The sequence below is a fragment of the Amblyomma americanum genome, chromosome 10 (assembly GCF_052857255.1).
Source record: "Amblyomma americanum isolate KBUSLIRL-KWMA chromosome 10, ASM5285725v1, whole genome shotgun sequence".
NCBI classification, from domain to species: Eukaryota; Metazoa; Arthropoda; class Arachnida; order Ixodida; family Ixodidae; genus Amblyomma; species Amblyomma americanum.
In genome coordinates, this window is record NC_135506.1 from 33,921,500 (window position 1) to 33,940,935 (window position 19,436).

Here is a 19,436-nt window from a genome sequence, read left to right on the forward strand (position 1 = left end):
ATCAGTCACGTGCCATGACGATCGACTGGCAAATTTGAAATTTAGAGAGTGATGACATATGTCACACCCGAGCTGAGACAATCGCTGCCACGTGCAGACAGGAGAGAGGAAGAATGACTGAAAGAGGCGAGCGGCGGCAAAAACGCGTTCGCCGAAGTGACGACGCTGGTTTGAGCAACAGATATAGGAGATGCTGGCGAAATGCCTGCGATGACATCAATGGTTGACAGCAGTGTGGTGGTGGTATTCCAGAATACATTCACCAAAATTTTGAACCGTTCGTCGTACAGCATTTTCATGTGAAGTCATAGCATTTTTCTAAATTCATGTTTTAGTCAAGTTGGGGGCTAGCTTGCGACAGGGTTCGGATCATAAGCTTTCTGAGGCCACGTGAATTCATGACGACGAGCTTAGTGCTTTTGCTGTTGGCGTTGCTGCTTCCCGTTATTCCCTGTTTCCGCGCATCTGTCGGCCTCAGTATTTATACGCTCACGCATTAAATGCAATCAGTTGCTACTTAGTGCTCGTGTGTGTCTGCTCCTTCTTCGTCCTTTTTGCGCTCTTTTTGTCTATGTTCTGTCACCAACTTACCCCCGCAAAACACTTTGATACACACTGAGAACTGGCGTAGACGATCAGAGTGGTGCGGTGAGGAGATTCGCCGGCGCGCGAACTTTTCGCGCATGTATTGTTTTCGCGTTACTCTATGCCCACCTTTCTGATTGGCTGTCTTGGCAGTGATCACACGCACACACACAAAAAAAAAACAAGTTAGAGACGACTAAAGAATTGGTGGAGAAAATCTAGTTCAGAAATTAAAAGGAAATTGGTAGTAAATTAAAAATTATTAGGCACGCTAGGAATTAATAGGTGACACTAAATACCACCCCGACACAATGGGCAGGTTAGGGGGCACTGGCAGCCATGGAGGAAAACTTTCTTCCTCCATGAGGTAGGCTGATATAGTGGATATAGTTATTTCTCCACGAGGATAACAGTTTCTGTCGACAAAGGGAATTGGTTGGGTTTGTGGGATTTAAATGGGTATCCTAGTTCACTGTGGTATGGGGAAAGGGTGGAAATTGAAGTATGCATGACCTTTTAAAGCAGCCCAAGGAACATGGCTGTTGCACAGTCTGTGCCGGTGAGTGCGCGCTGTGCACTGCCCCTGTGCAGACTAGAGGCCAGACCTAATGTGGTGCTGCACCCATTGCCCGAAGATGAGCCCCTGCGCCAGGCCTGGATCACCTTTGTGCACCGCTGTCCTGGGGGAGGCGGCCGGGATTGGACGCCACCAGTGGACGAGCAGAGCTTTGTGTGTTCGCTGCACTTCGCATTCAACTCCTACGTGTACCGTCACAATTCAGCCGTGAAGAAGTGCCTACGGACGGATGCCGTCCCTTCTGTCTACCCCAGGCGTAGACCAAGGTGTATGGCCAGAAGCAAGGTGCCTGCATTAAGGAGGGCAGAGGTGTTGCAGTTTATTTCCAAGGTGCAGTGTGTAGCTTGAGCGACGTTGATGTTGTTGACACCATGTAATTCACTTGCATGGAGCCCTGTAGTTCAATTTCAGTTAATTTCATTTATTTTACCCTCAAGGGCGGAGGACATTGAATAGGGGAGCTGCGTGAACTTGGACTGCTTTCCAAGTTCATGCATGCCACAATCCCCACCTGTCCTTTTGCCCGCTTTACTTTGGGACTAATGCATAGTCTATAATTACCCATAGCAGACTGTTTCACTCTCCAGACAGTCATTGTTATTGAATTTGGCCATTTTTCTGAGGGGCCGTGCATCAGCATGCTCATTTTTGCATGCAACAGGGTCCGTCAGCATCTTTTGAAAACCACTGGGATTCCCCAAGGCCATGAAGTTTAAGCCCCCGGCTTAGGTACATGCTGTCACCCACTGCCTGATTTACTTATTTTTATACATACCAGGTTACTTATAAACTAATGTTGTGTGAGGCATACAAAAAAAAAAATTAATATTCTCACCCCATGCCACTTAGTGAAACAGGCAGCACTCAGTGTTCCCAGGTGATCTCCCAATTGTGCTGACCAAGCACAATACTGCATAGCTTTGGTAATTCGACGAGAATCAGTAGAGTAACCTGCTCTACACATTTCCTCATTCATCAGATTGTAGAATATCATTTTATTAATTTTTCACTTATTTGTGGCCGCCTCGGTGGCTCAGTGGCTATGGTGCTTGGCTGCTGACCCGAAAGACGCGGGTTCGATCCTGGCTGCGGCGGTTGAATTTCGATGGTGGCAAAATTCAAGAGGCTAATGTACTGTGCTTTTTCAATGCATGTTAAAGAACCCCAGGTGGTCAAAATTTCTTGACTCCTTCACTACATCGTCCCACGTAGCCTGAGTCGCTTTGGGACTTTAAACATGTAAAATAAACCAAACTTAAAATTTTTATTTGTTTGTTTTAATCTGGTTTCTTGGCCACCTACTGTATCTCAGGAGGTTTGGCATTGAGGTATCGAGCCCAAGGTAGTGGAATCAAACCCTGCCAACCGCAGCCACATTTTTGTCGGGGCAAATTGGCACAGCACCCATGTGCTGCAACATGTCGGTGCGCGTGAAAAGCCCACAGGCAGTCGAAATTAATATGGATCCCTCCTCGTATCTCTTATAGCCGATGTGAATCTCTGTGATGTCAAACCTTGCATGCCAAAATCTTACACGAGTTTGTAGAAAAGCATTCATTCCAAGAAAGTGGCACCTGTTTCCATCTGGTGTCTGCAAGAATGAAACATTTTTCGTGCTGAATGGGTTCAAGGGGAATGCTGGACTAAAAAGGGAAAACTTGAACATTTTGTCAAATTTGAGTAAAATTTTCTAGGGGGATGTATTCAGCCAGTGAAGTGTATTGTGTGCAGATTCATAAAACAGAAACAATGCAATGAACTTGTGTTCTAATTAAATTAATAAAAGACTGACAAACGCAGTGCGCGACAAAATCCTTACATACATGGGACCACAGCTACAAGTGGGTGGCAGAACACAGGATGGAACTATCTCGGTATGCTGTTCACAAGCATGTGTCTCTCAGATATCCTCAAGTCCATGCTCATAAATTTCTCTCGATCACTATAAGTCGATCATTGCAACCCTACTATAACAAACACAGTCGTCAAAGCATCAGGCGGGGCATCATAATTGTTTTAATCATTTTGTGAACTAGCAGGTGCTGAGCACTCATTGTGCCCCAAGGATACACTGCAGTAATTTTTCATTAGATCCTCATCGAGGGAGAAAATGTGTCATCGCGGTCACTAAATTTGCTCATTGGCTGGTGAGAAGTGACATCGGCAGACCGGAAGTGACGTCAGCTTGGAGTTCCTATGAATTTTTTTTACTGTGGTGAATGCTTTGCAATTTTAAAGGTTGAATTTTGGGGGGCTCTACATTCGTGCCATCACCATCGTCACTGCTGTTGTTTTCATCTTAACAGAAATGTACTGCAAGGTCTATTTTTTGCGACACTGGACAAATGAATTACTGTTAAAGAGAATATTTATTACCTCTTCATTTGAAGACTTCTGTTCGCTACTTGGTATATGTCAGAAAACAGCCAACTGAAATATAAATGAATTGAACTTACAGCAATCAAAAGAAACTGAGACTGCTGCTCCCATCTGTGGGAATATAGACGATCCCGAATATGCCGAATTATTGCTTATATTGAACTGTCAGAATACCTCTTTGAAAACCCCATGAGAAAGTATAGCTGTGTCACGTTTATTAAGCTCCTGTTCAGTGGAACATTTGATTCATCAACAAGGTGCAGTGCACCTACAAGTGGTGCTTCTAATGGTGCTCCGGTGATCACTTCTCGCACATGAAGCCGAGTCAGCTGTGCGGCCTTAATTTAATCGAGACTGTATTGCATGTGTAGCGTACCAGTAACAGAATTAGACCGCTTATGATTGGTGGTGGCTTCTCCCAAAGTATTGTCTGCTGCGGCATTCTTTCGATGTGTGCTAGGCCTAACGACGACGCGCTATTGTGCCGAAAGGCTGCACGTCTCTGCAGGAAACGTGCGGCTAGCTTAGGTCTGCGGTGTTCACATTTCTGGCTTACAGATAAGCTTAAATTGCCATGTTTTATCTATCAGGCCGTTGATATATTGCGCTATTTTGTGATCCCATTCGAGTTTATCTGGAATCGACTGTATTATCAAAAATGTAATCAACAGTCCATCATAACTCATCTCCGGACAGCTATATTAGAATTCAATTTTTTTTTATTTCTCATGACGCTTCTGAGGAAGTTTGATGTAGGGACAGAAGCTGCCTTTAGGTGCGTAGCGGCATTTCAAAAAGCAAGGAAGCAGCATTGGCAGAAGCTGCTACTATAAAACGTGCTTGTATTTATCTATGACTATATCTAAGGCTTTTATTGTATAAATATAGGTAAGCTATGTCTCCAGAACAAATTTTTCATTGTGCTTTGTGCGGAAAGGAAATACAGGAGACAACTGTGCACTCAAGCAATGCATATACATTTTGCACAACTCTGTGCAGCTCCGAAGTGCCGCAGTCACTACTGAGCATGCTTTTCCCCTTTAAGCAGTGTTTTTAAGGAAGAATGAGTTCGGTAGAAGCTGGCTCAACTGCCACAAGGAATGTGTAAAGCTTTGAAGTCCTCAATCACATGAGCAACCTTAGCGCAGCTCTATATGACCCTTCGGAGGTGAATGTTAACAGCTGATATGAGGCAAGTGGATTTATATGCAAGTACAGATAATTATCCCCGAAGTGCACTGGTATTCAAACTATACTGACAAGTTGTAAAACAATAGGCATGCATGTGCCAATTGACAATCATTTATTGTCACCCCATGGCATGTTGCAAAACATTCACAGGGTATAAAAAACAAATTCCTAATCTGCTGATGTTCCGCCGTATCAAAAAAGTGACAACTATTGGTGTGCTATTTTTTCTTGTTCGCGTTGTGGCATGGTTATTCTTGAGTACAACACACCACTTGACAGAGGCGAAATCGCTGATTACGCAGCAGAGTTGCATACCTATACGGCGTTCATTGCGTTGCTGGCCCGTCGGTGGTAGAGATGACAATTCCGACCTCGGGAACCACACTAGGAAGCTTCCAATTATGAGCCAGAGTAGTCAGGACAGCGTCCGTTTGTCGGTCGTGTATTCCTAACAGGAGCAGCGAGTTTCAACCACTCTTGAGCTGCGACAGACAACTTGGACGTTACAAATGATATCACTCATGTCAAAATGGTTTCCGTTGATGTGGACATTCTGAGAGTCGAAAGGAACAAACAGTTTCCTGCCTTGGCCTGACCTTTAGTGCACTGCACACCATTCATAGTCCTACGACAAGGCAAACTTGATGCATTTTCATGCGTTCTCCTGCAGCCTAACCGGTAGCACACAGCACATCTTTGGCATTCGTCATCGTGATCTCATGTGGCATTGCACATGCACTATACACAATGAACTGAAGAAATTCCGTGTCAGTTGGTCATGATGCTAGCGTGTCATATCACTGCCAATGGTGGGTGCCTTCCCTGCTGGCCCCCGCAGGACCACTAGCGAGGCTATCCCCAGAAGCACACTAAGCTTTCCCGTAGCATTACACGGAGGCTTGATGACCAGAAATCTATTGAAGGACTCTGGCTATACAGACTGTTAAAAGCCACATTCCATTGTTTCAGTGGCTTTGATAACGTACCCCTGCTTCCCGATGGCGTTGATCTGACAGCTTTGGACGTCAGTGGTTTTTGAGCCTAATTACTCTCCTGGTGCCCGTGGAAAATTTTTTCCAGTTATATGCATATTAGAGGGGCTCTGGAAAGGGCTCTCAATAGTGCTGTAGTATGCCTAGGATGTTAAAGGATGCCGCTTCACAAATGTCCTACAGCAAGAATTGTTTAAATAGGTTTTGTGGAAGCTGAGTTATCTGCATTTAAAATTTGAAGTTCCGCATTTTCGCGCCTTTCTCTCTCTTCTTGTTACTTTTGCACACTGAAATTTCAGTGCTCCTTCGTTGGCCCCACCCACTTGGCCACTCCGTCAGCTGCCGACGCGTGCGGGATTTCTCCGGGGGGCGGGTGTTACAGCCGTGGCCATGTTAGCTGCGTGACGTCTAAAAGATTTGGCACAGCAGACCAATGATATCCCTCCGCTGCTTACGTAACGAGCGCGGCATGACATGTTATGCGCAGATTCAGGCGGACGCCTGGCACCGCTGGTCACCCCGAGGCGCAGAAGTGCGAATTTGTAAACATATATTGTAAATGATTGGCTCGCTTTTGATGTCTTGCTTGTGGCATGAACGCTCGGTGGCGTATACTGTACATAATGCAAGTGTATTATAACCAACGTCAAACACCCTTTTCAGGGACCCTTTAAGCAGGGAAAGTAACACTGGCCTTCAGTCTTTGTCATCCTTTCGTGAGTTTTATTGCTTAGCTTCAGGAGAGAAAAAAAAATTGCCTATCATTGTGCAGGCAATTGATCCTTAGACCAAGTAATGTTTTATGTGAGATCACCACCATAAACTAAGAATTGAACCATGCCACCAGCAGTCTTAATTTTTGTAATTGATCAAAGTAAGAGTAAAGTAAGCAAGTAAAATTAACTAAGCAAGTAAATTTATTAGGTAAATAAGTAAAATTGAGTGAAATATAACATAGTTTCCGAATTGTAGTTTTAAGTTTCATAGTGCAGTATTTCTGCTGCAGTAGTCTCCACATCCTGCTAATGCTTTTACACTTTTCTGCTTAGGGGACCGAGACTTTTGCCAGGGACCCGGCCAGCTGTGTGCTTCAGTCACCTGGTCCATTAGGTTTGACTGCAGGTCAGTACTTTGTGTCCATTATTGGTATCTGTGCGCATTACGTGCTATGCTGCACTCACTCGGCATGGTTTATGAACAGTATGCAAATGTAGGAGTGAAACAAAACATGCCACCTATACTTCCCTCATTTTAATCATTGAGAAAAGTTATTTTTGCCTTGGTGCAGCGCTTACTTGAATCAGGCCCTCATGCACTCTGAAATTCTTGTAAAACCAGTGTGGTGTTGCTGTGATTCTGCGCAGTATAATGCAACAGCTGGTGACAAGTTGCACTTTTATACGCTATTTCTCGCTGCGTTCACTCTCCCTGAAGCGGTGGCCTAGTCATCGGAGCATCTGTTTTGCATTCAAAAGGTGCAGGGTTCAGTTCCCAGTGCCACCGGGTACCCATTAGTAATACAATATGCAAGTTTTCCCCCCTGGCTTCTGCGGGGGGGAATGCTTGGAAATGGGTTCTTGGCCCCACCTTTTGTAGGCAAAAGTACCTGGTTCCATGGAATTCTTTGGCCAAAGCTACCCTCGCATTATTAAGATTCATCGTCAACATCAGCTTTCTCGTTGCTGTCCGATAACCTCACATCATCCGCGTGTTCCCAGAGATAGTCTTCCTCCGTGCTGTCCATGGTGTTAGAAAGGCCGGTTACCTTAAACCTCTTTCAGAGCAGTGCATTGAGGGACTGAGCTACATCCGGTAGTGAGTAGTGCATTGAGAAACTTGATCATGACAATTTATTATTTCTTGTACCCTGATTTCTCGTCCCAAATTGGAGGTTCGTGCCTTAAATACGATGTGCTCTGACTGCATTCAAGATAGGGTAGCATGCAGTTTAAGATGTGCTTCGACTGACTTGGTTAATTGCACCCTTGGGGACACTGCAGGGGAAACACCATGTTGGGCATATTGGCTAAATTGATGCGCTGCAAGTAAGCCTCCTGACAATATTTACCAGCAGGCATGCTCTGAATGTTTTTCCCCTGTGCATGATACAAAGGGTACAGAAGGTTTATAAAAAAAAAGAACAGTGCAGTGTTAATATTTTGTGTCCCTAAGCATAACTGAAACTCATTAGTTCTTACGCATTGCATAGGCATTCTTACAAAGTCCTTCCCATGGAGCCAGTAGTTGTGCAATTTTAGCTGTTCAATGCAGTGGCTGTTGAGCTCTGCATTGTGGGTTCCTGCATTGAAAGCACTCTTCTTTTAAAACGTAGGTTCAGTCATCGCACAAAGTGGACATGGTGCACATTCTGTGCAAGATTCAACCTATCAAGGGCACCCAGTGATACACTACATGGAATCTACTCCTGCTAGCATCAGTAACCACCATGAGGGACCTGTGGGAAAGAAGCTGTATGAATGCACCTTTTGCAGCAAGAGCTTCAAAAGAGGATCTCAGCTATTGTTGCATCTCAAGGGCCATACTGGGGACCGCGCATACCATTGTGACTACTGTGGTAGCAGCTTTGCGCAAAGGAGCCACCTGGAGGCACATGAGCGTACTCATACAGGCGAGCGGCCTTACCATTGTGACCACTGCGGAGACAGCTTTTCTACAAAAGGCAGCCTGGTGAGACACCAGCGCACTCACACCGGCAAGCGTCCTTACCATTGTGACGACTGTGGAAAAAGATTTGCTGTAAAAGATGGCCTGGTGAAACATCTGCGCAGTCACACTGGGGAACGTCCATACCATTGTGACTACTGTGACAGCAGCTTTGCAGTGAGGTGTGTCCTGGCAGAACACATCCGTACCCACACAGGTGAAAAGCCATTTCATTGCCAGCTGTGCCCCATGACCTTTACGCAACGTTCAGGCCTTGTGAGACATGTGAGATCACACAAGGGTGAAAAGCCTTTCCAGTGTGATTTATGCCCAGAGTTGTTCAGAGACAAGCGCACTTTGAGACACCACAAGGAGATGAAACACGAATAATAGCAGTGTTCCATGATGCTCTGTGTCAGTATGTTATGCTAGTTATCCTTTTGTGTACAACCAGATAGCAGCATGCAAGCTGTGTACGCTATGAAAAGTGATTTTAACCATGGAATTTTTTTCTGAACAAGCCGATTTTAACCACAATTTGAGCTCTAAAAATATCCCCGTACTTTTACCCCTCGAATTCCTGAAAAAATAAAACCCCAAAACGAAGATTCCTATTTATATCAGCAGCCAGCAAAGAAATTGCTTTGAGAAACTGTAATGCAGATGTTTGTGAAAATTTATGTTAGTTTGCTTTACACAAAGAATCCTTGCTAACTAACTCATGACTCATCATTTTGAGGCTGGCTGCATTTTTGTCCCACTCATTCCTGCCACTAACACTGTTGCGGTAAACACACAAAGATTTTCACTGAAACACGGGTTTTCCAATGTTGTCATACGAACAATTACAGAGGTGCAGTGATATTAACGTTTGAAGCTGACAACTGTCACCAGGGACATATATTTGGTATAATGTTTTTGAAAGTCTTTAGCACAAGAAGTGATGTCATCCCTGTATACCACGGTTATATCTCCACTCATGCAAATGCAAATCTCTGAGCTCAGCAGGCTTGCACTTCATGTTGAGGAAAGACTTTTAGCGACTGTGTGTGTATGTTAGCTAAGAGCACACAAATTAAACAGCATGAAAAGTGTGGGCTCCACTAAAAATTGTCTATCAATTTAGATTTTCTACTCTAATCTATTGCAAGTACTTCGTCGCGTATATTACCAATCTCCTGCGGAGCACTCCCATGTCTGTGCAAGAACGGTCTGGATTTATTTTTACTGTGCGAAAATATTCAACATCGCAGAGACAATTTTAAGCACACAAGGTCCTTGGGTCAGGCTGTCGTTCGCGTGGATAGCGCTTCATGCAGTTACTCTGATAAGAAGCCTTGTCAGTGGTCATGTTTTGGCCTCTCACTTCTAAGTCGCCCTTTTCGATATTATCAAATTTATCTGCCTCTTGGAAGCAAGCATTAATAAACAGATTTCAGATCCCTGCTTGACTGAAGACTCCCCTCTGGAATAAGCACAAGATATGTACAAAATTGCTTGCGCTGTCTTCAGCTTTGTGAACTGGAAAACCAACATCGCGTAGAAGACTAATTTTTGGGAAGAAATGGGTTTAACCCTATTTGAAAAAATTATGTTCGCGGTGCAAGAATGGGGTGAAATCAGATTTTATTTGAAAAAGCTGCAGACCAACCTCCTGATAACCCTTTTCCTGTTACTGTGTCTAGGCTGGATCCCGAACTTGACAAGCCGTTCACAACAGGGGAACTGTCGGCGACGCTCGCTCAAGGAAAGAGCCACTCGGCCCCAGGGCATGACGGCGTCACCTGGCAGATGCTTAGAAATCTTGGTGATGCTGCCAAAACGCAGCTCCTGGAAACAGTAAATAGCTCATGGGAGACAGGGGATGTGTCGGAGCTGCTCAAGCTAACACTGGTCAACCCCATCACAAAGCCTGGAAAAGATCCTTCTATCACTTCCAACTTCAGACCAATTGCTCTCACTTCCACCATCTGCAAATTGACTGAGTGGCTAATCAACTATAGGATTCAATACTACCTGGAATACGCCACAACTGGTGCCACCCTGCGCAAACTGGCTTTCGCCCCAATTTGATTACACAAGATTGCTTATGGCTGCTTCGGCGAGTCATTAAGTGTACTTCCCGACACCTTGTGCCCAATTATGTCCTCGCTGTCAACATGAGAAAAGCTTTTGACAACGTAGATCAGAACGTCATCTTTGCGGAGCTTGCCCAGGCCCTCCCCAGTTAATGGGCGCTGAACTGGATACAAAACTTTCTCCAGAGCAGACCTATCCATCTCAACTGTGGTACCCAAGAATGGACCCCTCGCACATACTACCTCGATAGGGGAGTTCCTCAGGGCTCAATTGTTGGCCCTTTACTGTTTAACTTGGCGATGGCGAAGGCAGCAAGACGCCTAGGGTAAGACAGTGCAGCAAGACTCGCAATCTGCGCGGACGTAACAGTGTGTGTCGAGCCCAATGATTTTGAGTCCGCCGGTCACATGCAAGCCGAGCTGCAGGCAGCGGTGCATAGCCTGGAGACCTCACTAACGGAGCTGGGTCTTGAACTGGCACCTGACAAGACTGAATTTCTCAGCATTGATGGCAGGACTCATACTAACCCGTCCCAACAGTTGCATCTTCTCATGGCAGGCCAGGTGCTCACACCTCGTAACGGATCACTCAGGCTTCTCGGTATGCCCGCCAGCAGCTGTAACAGTACTCGTACTTGGGACCAAGCGCCTCAAGAGCATCTGGAAGAGTACCCTACATCTCATCGCCCGTATGTCAGACAAGTACGGTGATGCAAGGCAGGAGGCTTGTCAGACGCTGGCTCGCACGGTAGCAGTTGGCAAGATTCTCTACGGTGCCCCCTCATATGAACTGACCACGAAAATCCATGAAGACCTAGCACAGGGCCACGTTACGCACTATAACAGGCCTACCACGACATATGCGCATCACGGCTCTAGAGGAAGCAGTGGCCCTTCCTCCTATACACAAATTCATTGAGGAAGCTGTAACTCAGCACGAAATGCGCAGAACTTGCACGAAACAGAGACGCACTTTGGAACGCTGGGACCGCCAACTCTCGGCACTGGCTGATTATGAAGGCCGGCCGGCTCCGCCCTGGCATCGTCCACACCTCAGCTGCTACAGACGCATGGCTCCACCCAGAGCACAAACGGTGGCTCGGCTCCACCTAACTCGACACACGGCCGCTGATAGAGAATAAGCTGAGGAGGACATATACGTAGATGCATCCCTTAAAGACGGTGCCATATCAGTGGCATGGTGCAGCCATGAGAATCTCAATTTCAACGGCTGCCGTACTATTCGTGCACCCGACGGGTGCATAAAGGAAGGGGAGCTTCTCGCTATATACGGCACTCTACTGCAGGTGGAAAACATTGGTCAGCAATCAGTTGCTACAAACCGACATGTCGCGCAAAATCTGAATACTCTCTGATTCGCATGAAGCTGTACGCGAGCTCCACAAACCATTTTGACCCAGCCAATTGCACAGCAGATTACTTCTATAATCAGAACCCTTTCAACACGAGCCGCCGCGGTGGCTGAGTGGTTATGGCGCTCGGCTGCCGGCCGGAAAGACGCGTGTTCGATCCCGGCGGCGGCGGTCGAATTTTGATGGAGGCGAAATTCTAGAGGCCCGTGTACTGTGCGATGTTAGTGCACGTTAAAGAACCCCAGGTGGTCGAAATTTCCGGAGCCCTTCACTACGGCGTCTCTCATAGCCTGAGTTGCTTTGGGACGTTAAACCCCTATAAACCAAACCAAACCTTTCAACAAGCAACGTGCGCATCCGCCTCGCGTGGATCACTGGACACACGGGCGATGACAATGGGAACCAGTCCGCTCACAACGCGGCTCAAGAGAGTGTCTCGTTCCTTCCTCCGCTAGAATACCCCGCCGTTACCGACGACCCTGCTGATATGTCCAACAACGTGGCTGTCCTAACGTGCAGACTAGAGCGGGCCAAACAGAGGAGCCGCGCACGACTTACAGCCGTCACACCACCGGGTTATCTTGACACCTCAGCTGCTCTCACACGGCGTAAGCAGATCTTCATTAATAAGATCATCACCGATGCCGTCTGCACACCAAACATCATCCGTAAATGGCTTAACGGCCCTCGCTGGCATCAAAGGGGAGCAATATTGATGTTATGAAGTGCCCGTACTGTGGCTGTAGGTGTTGTGCTGACCTGTACCACCTAGTTTGGCATTGTTCACAGTTCCGCAAGGGACGCGACGACCTCGTCGCCAAGCATGGTTTTCCCATCGATGGTGAAGAATTTCGTGCATTGACCAAAGCCGGAGCGAACGGTATCTTGGAAGATATTGGCAAATATGCCAAGATAAGTGGCCTCTACAAAGCAGTGTAAAGCATGGCTAGACCATCCATGCCGTCGCTTCATGTATCAATTGACCGCTACTTTTCTCTTCCTTAACAACCCAATTCCCCAACAAACGGCCTTGAGCCTTCCTTTCTAAATAAACAGCTCATTCATTCATTCATTTGAAAACGAAGGGCTTAGATGTATAAATGACATAATATTTGTGAGGCATTGGGTGCAGACGCTTTTTTATCTATTTTGGTTGTCAGAATATCGGCTGTTTGCGATCGTTTCACTTAGTGCAACGCAACAAAGACTGTAGCATTAAGTGAAATGGTCACAAACAGCCGATATTCTGACAACCAAAATAGATAAACGTCTGCACCCAATGCCTCACAAATATTATGCCATTTATGCATCTAAGCCCTTCGTTTTCAAATAAAATCCGATTTTACCCCATTCTTGCATCCCGAACATATTTTTTTAAAATGGGGTTAAACCCATTTCTCTCTGAAATTTAGTCTTCTACGCGATGTTGGTTTTCCAGTTCACAAAGCTGAAGACAGCGCGAGCAAATTTGTACATATCTTGATATCTTGTTCTTGTGCTTATTCCAGGGGGGAGTCTTCAGTCAAGCAGGGAAGTGCTACAGTCTTTGTTGCATTGTGGGTCTTTGACCCCACCTTGAGAAGTTGAAAATACCTTGTGCCGTGGCACTCTTTGGCCATAGATGCCCTTGCGCCATAAAAATCCATAATCGTCATCATCTTTGTTGCGTTAGCATTACTTGACAAAGCCTCATCTATTTATATCAGGTGTTCTTGATAAGCTGCGAGATTCGTGGCTACTGAAACAAAAAATGCTGCAGTGCTGCCTATGAAATTGTAATCTTGTAGTGTATTGTAAACTCCTAGGTAGGTAGGAAAACTTTATTGAAAATGCCGGCAACCGACGGTTTGACGCGTCGTGACGTTGGCCAAGCGTCGACCCGGGGTTATGCCCTCCTCTGCACTACCCCCGTTCGGCCCGTTTGTGGTGGGTCGTGAGGCTTGTGCTTTTCGAGCGCACCCCGGGCCTGCTGGACGGCCCATTGTGTGAAATTGCATTTGCCGTTAAAAAATTTTGAGTACATTCTGCACGTTTGTAAAACTTGCTTTTTTTTTACATATTGTGCGTTATAATTCAAAAGCAGTGCAGTTTTTTGATTACCGTGCTTCTTCAAAAAGCTGCTGTTCCCTTTTTTTTGCTAGTTTACTTCAAGCATCTGCAGACATCATTGTGCCTTGTATCCAGGAAAGAACTTGTATTATCACTGTCTTCAGCACTCAGTGGTTTTCTCGACAACAAGGCTATTCTTTCTGATGTCATTGGATTACCAGTGGCACAACAGTGTGCAGTAGTTTTGTTTGTTGCTTTGGAATAAATTTAAGACCTTTCAATTCGCAAGCACCATATATTTACATACCTTTGCATACATGCATTTGATAAAGAGCATTGTGCAATCTTCTCAGTGAATTCAAATAAAATAACTCCCACTTTTCTCTATGTTCCACATTGTCCAAACCTCCCCATGCTCTGCACCCACATTCTTTGAAGCTACATGTGCTGCCTGCACCTTTGGACCTACTTTCTTGTGGGCAGCACCGTGACACATGAGCCTGAAGAGCGCTTTTTTCAGCATAGCACTGTCAGTGGTATAGTGCAGCAGAATGCAGCTAAGACGTGCTAACTTGCTGGTCAACTAATATCGAATAGTTAGCTTTTAACTATATTAGGCTCCTAAATTATTGAGAGGCATTTACCCGACCGTAAGTAATCAGTTTTTAGAATTTTGAAAACGCAATTACCCTCAGCGTAGTGGCTGAAGAAATTTTGGCTATTTCGACCAGTCACGCATACTGGAGAGGCTGCTTTGCCTGCAAGCTTCTCGAATGCGCATATATTTTGGCTAGATGTAGCCAGAATTTGTTGGGCCACACCACCGAGGGTAACCGCGTTTTCGAAATTCTGAAAACTGATATGGATATTACTGTGGGCTACATGCCTCTCAATAGACGCTTTTAGCATACCGAAGATGTATTATGGTATACATGTACCGGTTTACTGGACACCAGCTGCACATGCGCATTGGCCCTGCTGGGTGCACCCATGCCGCTGCTCGTGCCCAGGTGGTGTCCGGTAAACCGGTATACGGCTAGGCTAATATGTCTCCGATATGCTAAAAGAGTTTAATAATTAAGGAACCTAATAATGACAGTAAAAAAGCCACCTATTAAACATTAGTTAACCAGCCTGCTAGTTAGCACATCTTAGCTGTGTTGTGGTGTTCTACACCGCTGACAATGCTATAGCGAAAAATGTGCTGTTCTAACTCAAAAAGCCTATTTTTAAAAATTGTGTAAAATCCTTGTTGAAACACTCTGTATATGTGGTTCAGCTGAATGAAAACTCAGTTTCCTAAAATGCAAACTGAAACATATGCAACACCATATGTTAAGCTTTGGGCATATATGAGTGTATGAGATCAAAGAGTATACAAGCATAATATGGACTCACATTGCCAATACCAGATCAATAAACTTGAGAAAGTGCAGAGGTTAGCTTTAAGATTTATACTCTGCACATACAGCAAAATACAGACGGTGACAGCTCTACGCATCGAAGCTCCACTTCCTGAACTAGTCACACATAGAAAAACAGACCGTCTCAGGTTCCTTTACATGCTCCGCAAAAATAATTTGTACTCTGTATATCAGACTGCCAGGCAGAATATATCCCTATATTAACCACCCATTTGCCATTATGCTGTATACATCTACATACATCTATACATCGCTTCTCCTGAAAGTCATTGTTGAATTTAATAATCTGGATCCGCACGTTTTTCACAACACAAATTCAGCTAAGAATTGTAGGATAAAAGAAATTGTGATTCTTGTACTGTGCCTTTCTTCTGTACAAGGGCCCTGCCTTATGTATTTTTTGCCAGCCTGTAACAGCCCACAAAGGGCTTACAGTATTGGAAAAAGAAAAAAAAACTGCTACATCTCACCCTACCTCCTCCATCCATACTATCTTATCTTGACCCTTCCTCTCTGCCCAACATGTGGGGCAGCCAAGGCAACCCTCTTACACTGCCTGTGAGAATGCCACCAATGCATGGCAGTTCATTAACCCATCCCCCTCTTCATGAGAGGCCGCTCTGCGAGTTGCTCAACCGGCTGGTCAAACATGGCGAGTGGACAGAGCTCTCCGTGAAGCCTTGGCCCGTGGGCTCTTGGACAAGTAGAAGCCCACCCTTGAGGACCTATTTTATTTTATTTTTTGCTTCAGGATAAAGTTGGGGTATATATTTACACGGAAGTGACATCACATGGTGAAACAGCGAGATCACATGAGCAGGAGCCGCCGATCAAGGTGCACACCGAAATTCAAGCACCAGAGAGATGCGGGTTTCAGTGGCTCAATTCGCGTTTTTCACACAGTCGCTCTGCACATGCGTGCCTCTCTCCAGCTCTGCTGGTTGAAAACAGTCCGCTGGCTTCTACTACGCATGCGCAGTTCATGTTAGCGACAGGCACATGCGACAGATGGTGGCAGTTGTCAAACACATTGCTACTTCGCAGGCGCAGTTGGCACCTCGTGGGAACGGGTCACGCGCCTGCGTCTTTTAAGTACGTTTGTTTTCAACGAGTAGCAGACGAATATTCGCCACTCCTCAGATGGCGCCACATCATGTGGAGAAGGCGGATTCAACTGAAGCCAAGCGCATAAGCAACAGTCCCTCGGTTGAGCATCTCTAAACCTAAGAATGACAGCTTCTAGCTGTAAAATATTGCCAGTGGCTTAGCTAGGCTATTCCAGGATATACATAGCGAGAGGTACGTTTCCCTGGCTGAGCTTGTTTTGGTCACTGTGTGTTTAGCATTGAGAGACATTGGGTATACACATGTTTTCATTTTGCTTGACAGATGAGTGCCCGATGATTTGTGAAGTAGCATGCAGCGGTCTCAGTTTTGTCTATACAGTACTTCGATTTGGTAGAGTCTGTTTGGTATACAAGGTCTATAGTAGCTCCCCATTGCGTAGTCTAGACGTGAGGGTCCGAAGCTAAATTACAGTCAAACTTTTCTTTCATGCACTAAGAGAGTCCTGTTTCTTGTTCAAATAACCCAAAGTCACACTCAACTGTGAAACCATACTGTAGGCTGGTGTACACGTGGCAACCACATCAATCGTCTGCTTTGACAGATGTTCCCGGTGCCACGTAGACTCCTTGGATGATAATGCTGCTCTCCAGAAGCCGAACACAGCAGGCTTCACCATTCACCGCAATCGAAGGGAGATGTCTGACGGCGGTGATCCCTTGTTTCATGTACACACAAACTCCAGCGTTATTTGGTCCAAGCTAACTGCCACAAGACAACCTCAGGATTGGAAGAGTTAATATTCTCTTGTCTATACCGCCGTTTAGCAGCGGTTGTACTCTCCTTCTCATCATGCATGTCAAACGTGATACAGATTCCCATTACATCTACGCCTTTTATTCGCAATGCTGCGCATGCGACGCGCTGTTTGGGTGATAGAGCGGCATGCGGCGAGCCGTCGACGAAGAACTCGGCGCAGCTGTGGGGTCCCTCTGGTTACCGTGGCATCGGCGCATGCGCACAACTGCTCATTCGCGTAACGTCACACTCGGCTCCGACGTGGAGCGGCCGCGCGGCGACGGCGAAGCGCACGCCGCATTTTGCTCCTCTCTGGTTGTCATGGTAACGGTGCATGCACACAACTGGCCTTTCCAATGCACCGCAAAATGCTCGACTGGTAGCCCAGTGTAGCTCTCGCCACAAAAGCTGATGACAGGACAAAACCCTCGGATCCATATCGCGCAATGGTGTCTGGGGCAGCGCGACCTCCCTCCTACAGATCGCGGCGTAATAATAATAATAATAATTGGTTTTTGGGGAAAGGAAATGGCGCAGTATCTGTCTCACACCCCGGCGGACACCTGAACCGCGCCGTAAGGGAAGGTACAAAGGAGGGAGTGAAAGAAGGAAGGAAGAGAGAGGTGCCGTATTGGAGGGCTCCGGAATAATTTCGACCACCTGGGGATCTTTAACGTGCACTGACATCGCACAGCACACGGGCGCCTTAGCGTTTTTCCTCCATAAAAACGCAGCCGCCGTGGTCGGGTTCGCGGCGTAGCGAATTGGATTTCGCGCCTTCGATTTGCGACAGCATTGGCCCATCCCGCCGCCTGCAGTGCGTCGAAACCGACACGCAAGGGCTGGACGGTTTGTGTTCCGTCGACGACAGTGCGTGTTTGACCTAGCAGCACTACCGAAGCTGCGATGAGTGCACAGGCAACGTTCCGACGCTGCGAAATGTAGTGCCAGTATAAAATAGGCATAAAAGGATAGCGTGATTTAAATGTTGAATTCACCAAAAGCTATTCATATCAAGCCGTAAGGTACGCTTGTGTTACGTGCGCTATTTCCCTAGTTTAGCGTGCGCGATTCTTGCGTGCTCTAAAACATCGTTTCCAAAATGGCGGCATTCTTCGAAGCAGGACCCCTTGCCTCGTTAATAAGGTAGATTGTTGAGCTAGTTTGTGCATGATCGCTTAAAACCGGCAGCAGAAAAGAACCAGACACAAGGAAGAAGCACACAGACGTGGACGAATCTGCACTTACAACTGAAAATCTATTAGGAACGCCGCATAATATACACTGGAATAACCCTCTAGCTGAATTCATCGTTATTACTGCCGTTAACAGAACGTTCACTTACCATAAATGGGGCACCGGCCGGGCTTTCTCTTTGTCTCATCTCGCCTATAGCAAAATGTATGAACGATTAACGCTTTATTTTTATTTAGAGTGACGATTCTGCAGCTTCTAGTCCAGAAGAGAGGCGTCGGCTTGTTGGCAAAAATGCTTCCCGTTCTGACAACCAGGTTGCGTCTCCGTTTGCATACGCTGAACTAAATAGTGACAAAAGGCGCAACAGCTCGTGAATTACTTGAGTTTAGCGTACGTAAGCGTGCATACGCTTATGGTACGTAGGCAGGGTTGATTTATAGTCTTTTCTAACCCTATCTGTGTGCGCCGCGCGCAGACGACACGCAGACGTCTAGGCGCGGAGGAACACGTTTAACGCGCTCTGCTGATTTGCTGAGGAGGTCTCTGCCTTTGGCAGTGCTGCAAGTTAGTGACGAGGGAGCGCGGAAAGGGTAGTTCCGCTCTCTTTGTTCCTCAAATGGCCACTCAGTGTTTCCGGGGCACAAGGTGGGAGGAGTTCCTTCGTCATTAAATGCAGCAGCTAAAAAAAATTCTACTTATAGCGGACAAAATTATCCAGGACGCGCCATACCCCGACAAAAATTTCTTTAGACGGTCTCTAAACTTTACGCAGACTTTTATCTACAAAGTCTGTAGACAACACAAATACTACAGACAGTCTATATATAGGCTTATGGCCACATCATTTTGATAGACTCTTTTCTATAGACATAGTATAGATTATAAGTATATAGGTTAAAGGCGCATGGGTGCGAATTGTGTCAAAGATAGCAGCTTCTTTCACTATGACACATGAGAGCAAGAGGCCTTTACTTCCAAACTGACCATTGTGGTTTCGAGCAATCGGCCGGTAAGGCACAACACGCCTGCAGCTACTGCTTTCCCGTCCCGGGACCTCTTTCGCC

General features: G+C 46.1%; 1 protein-coding gene across 1 annotated transcript in view; it reads left to right on the forward strand.

Moving 5' to 3' along the window:
- The window catches only part of LOC144108179 (uncharacterized), a 32,226-nt gene extending 17,953 nt beyond the window's left edge, over positions 1 to 14,273 (forward strand). The window contains exons 4-6 of the mRNA XM_077641457.1: positions 1,111 to 1,492; positions 6,774 to 6,846; positions 8,057 to 14,273. Coding sequence (XP_077497583.1) covers positions 1,111 to 1,492; positions 6,774 to 6,846; positions 8,057 to 8,778 — 1,177 coding nt within the window. The 3' untranslated portion in view covers positions 8,779 to 14,273. The remainder of the gene's footprint in view (positions 1 to 1,110; positions 1,493 to 6,773; positions 6,847 to 8,056) is intronic.
- The last annotated feature ends 5,163 nt before the right edge of the window (positions 14,274 to 19,436 follow it).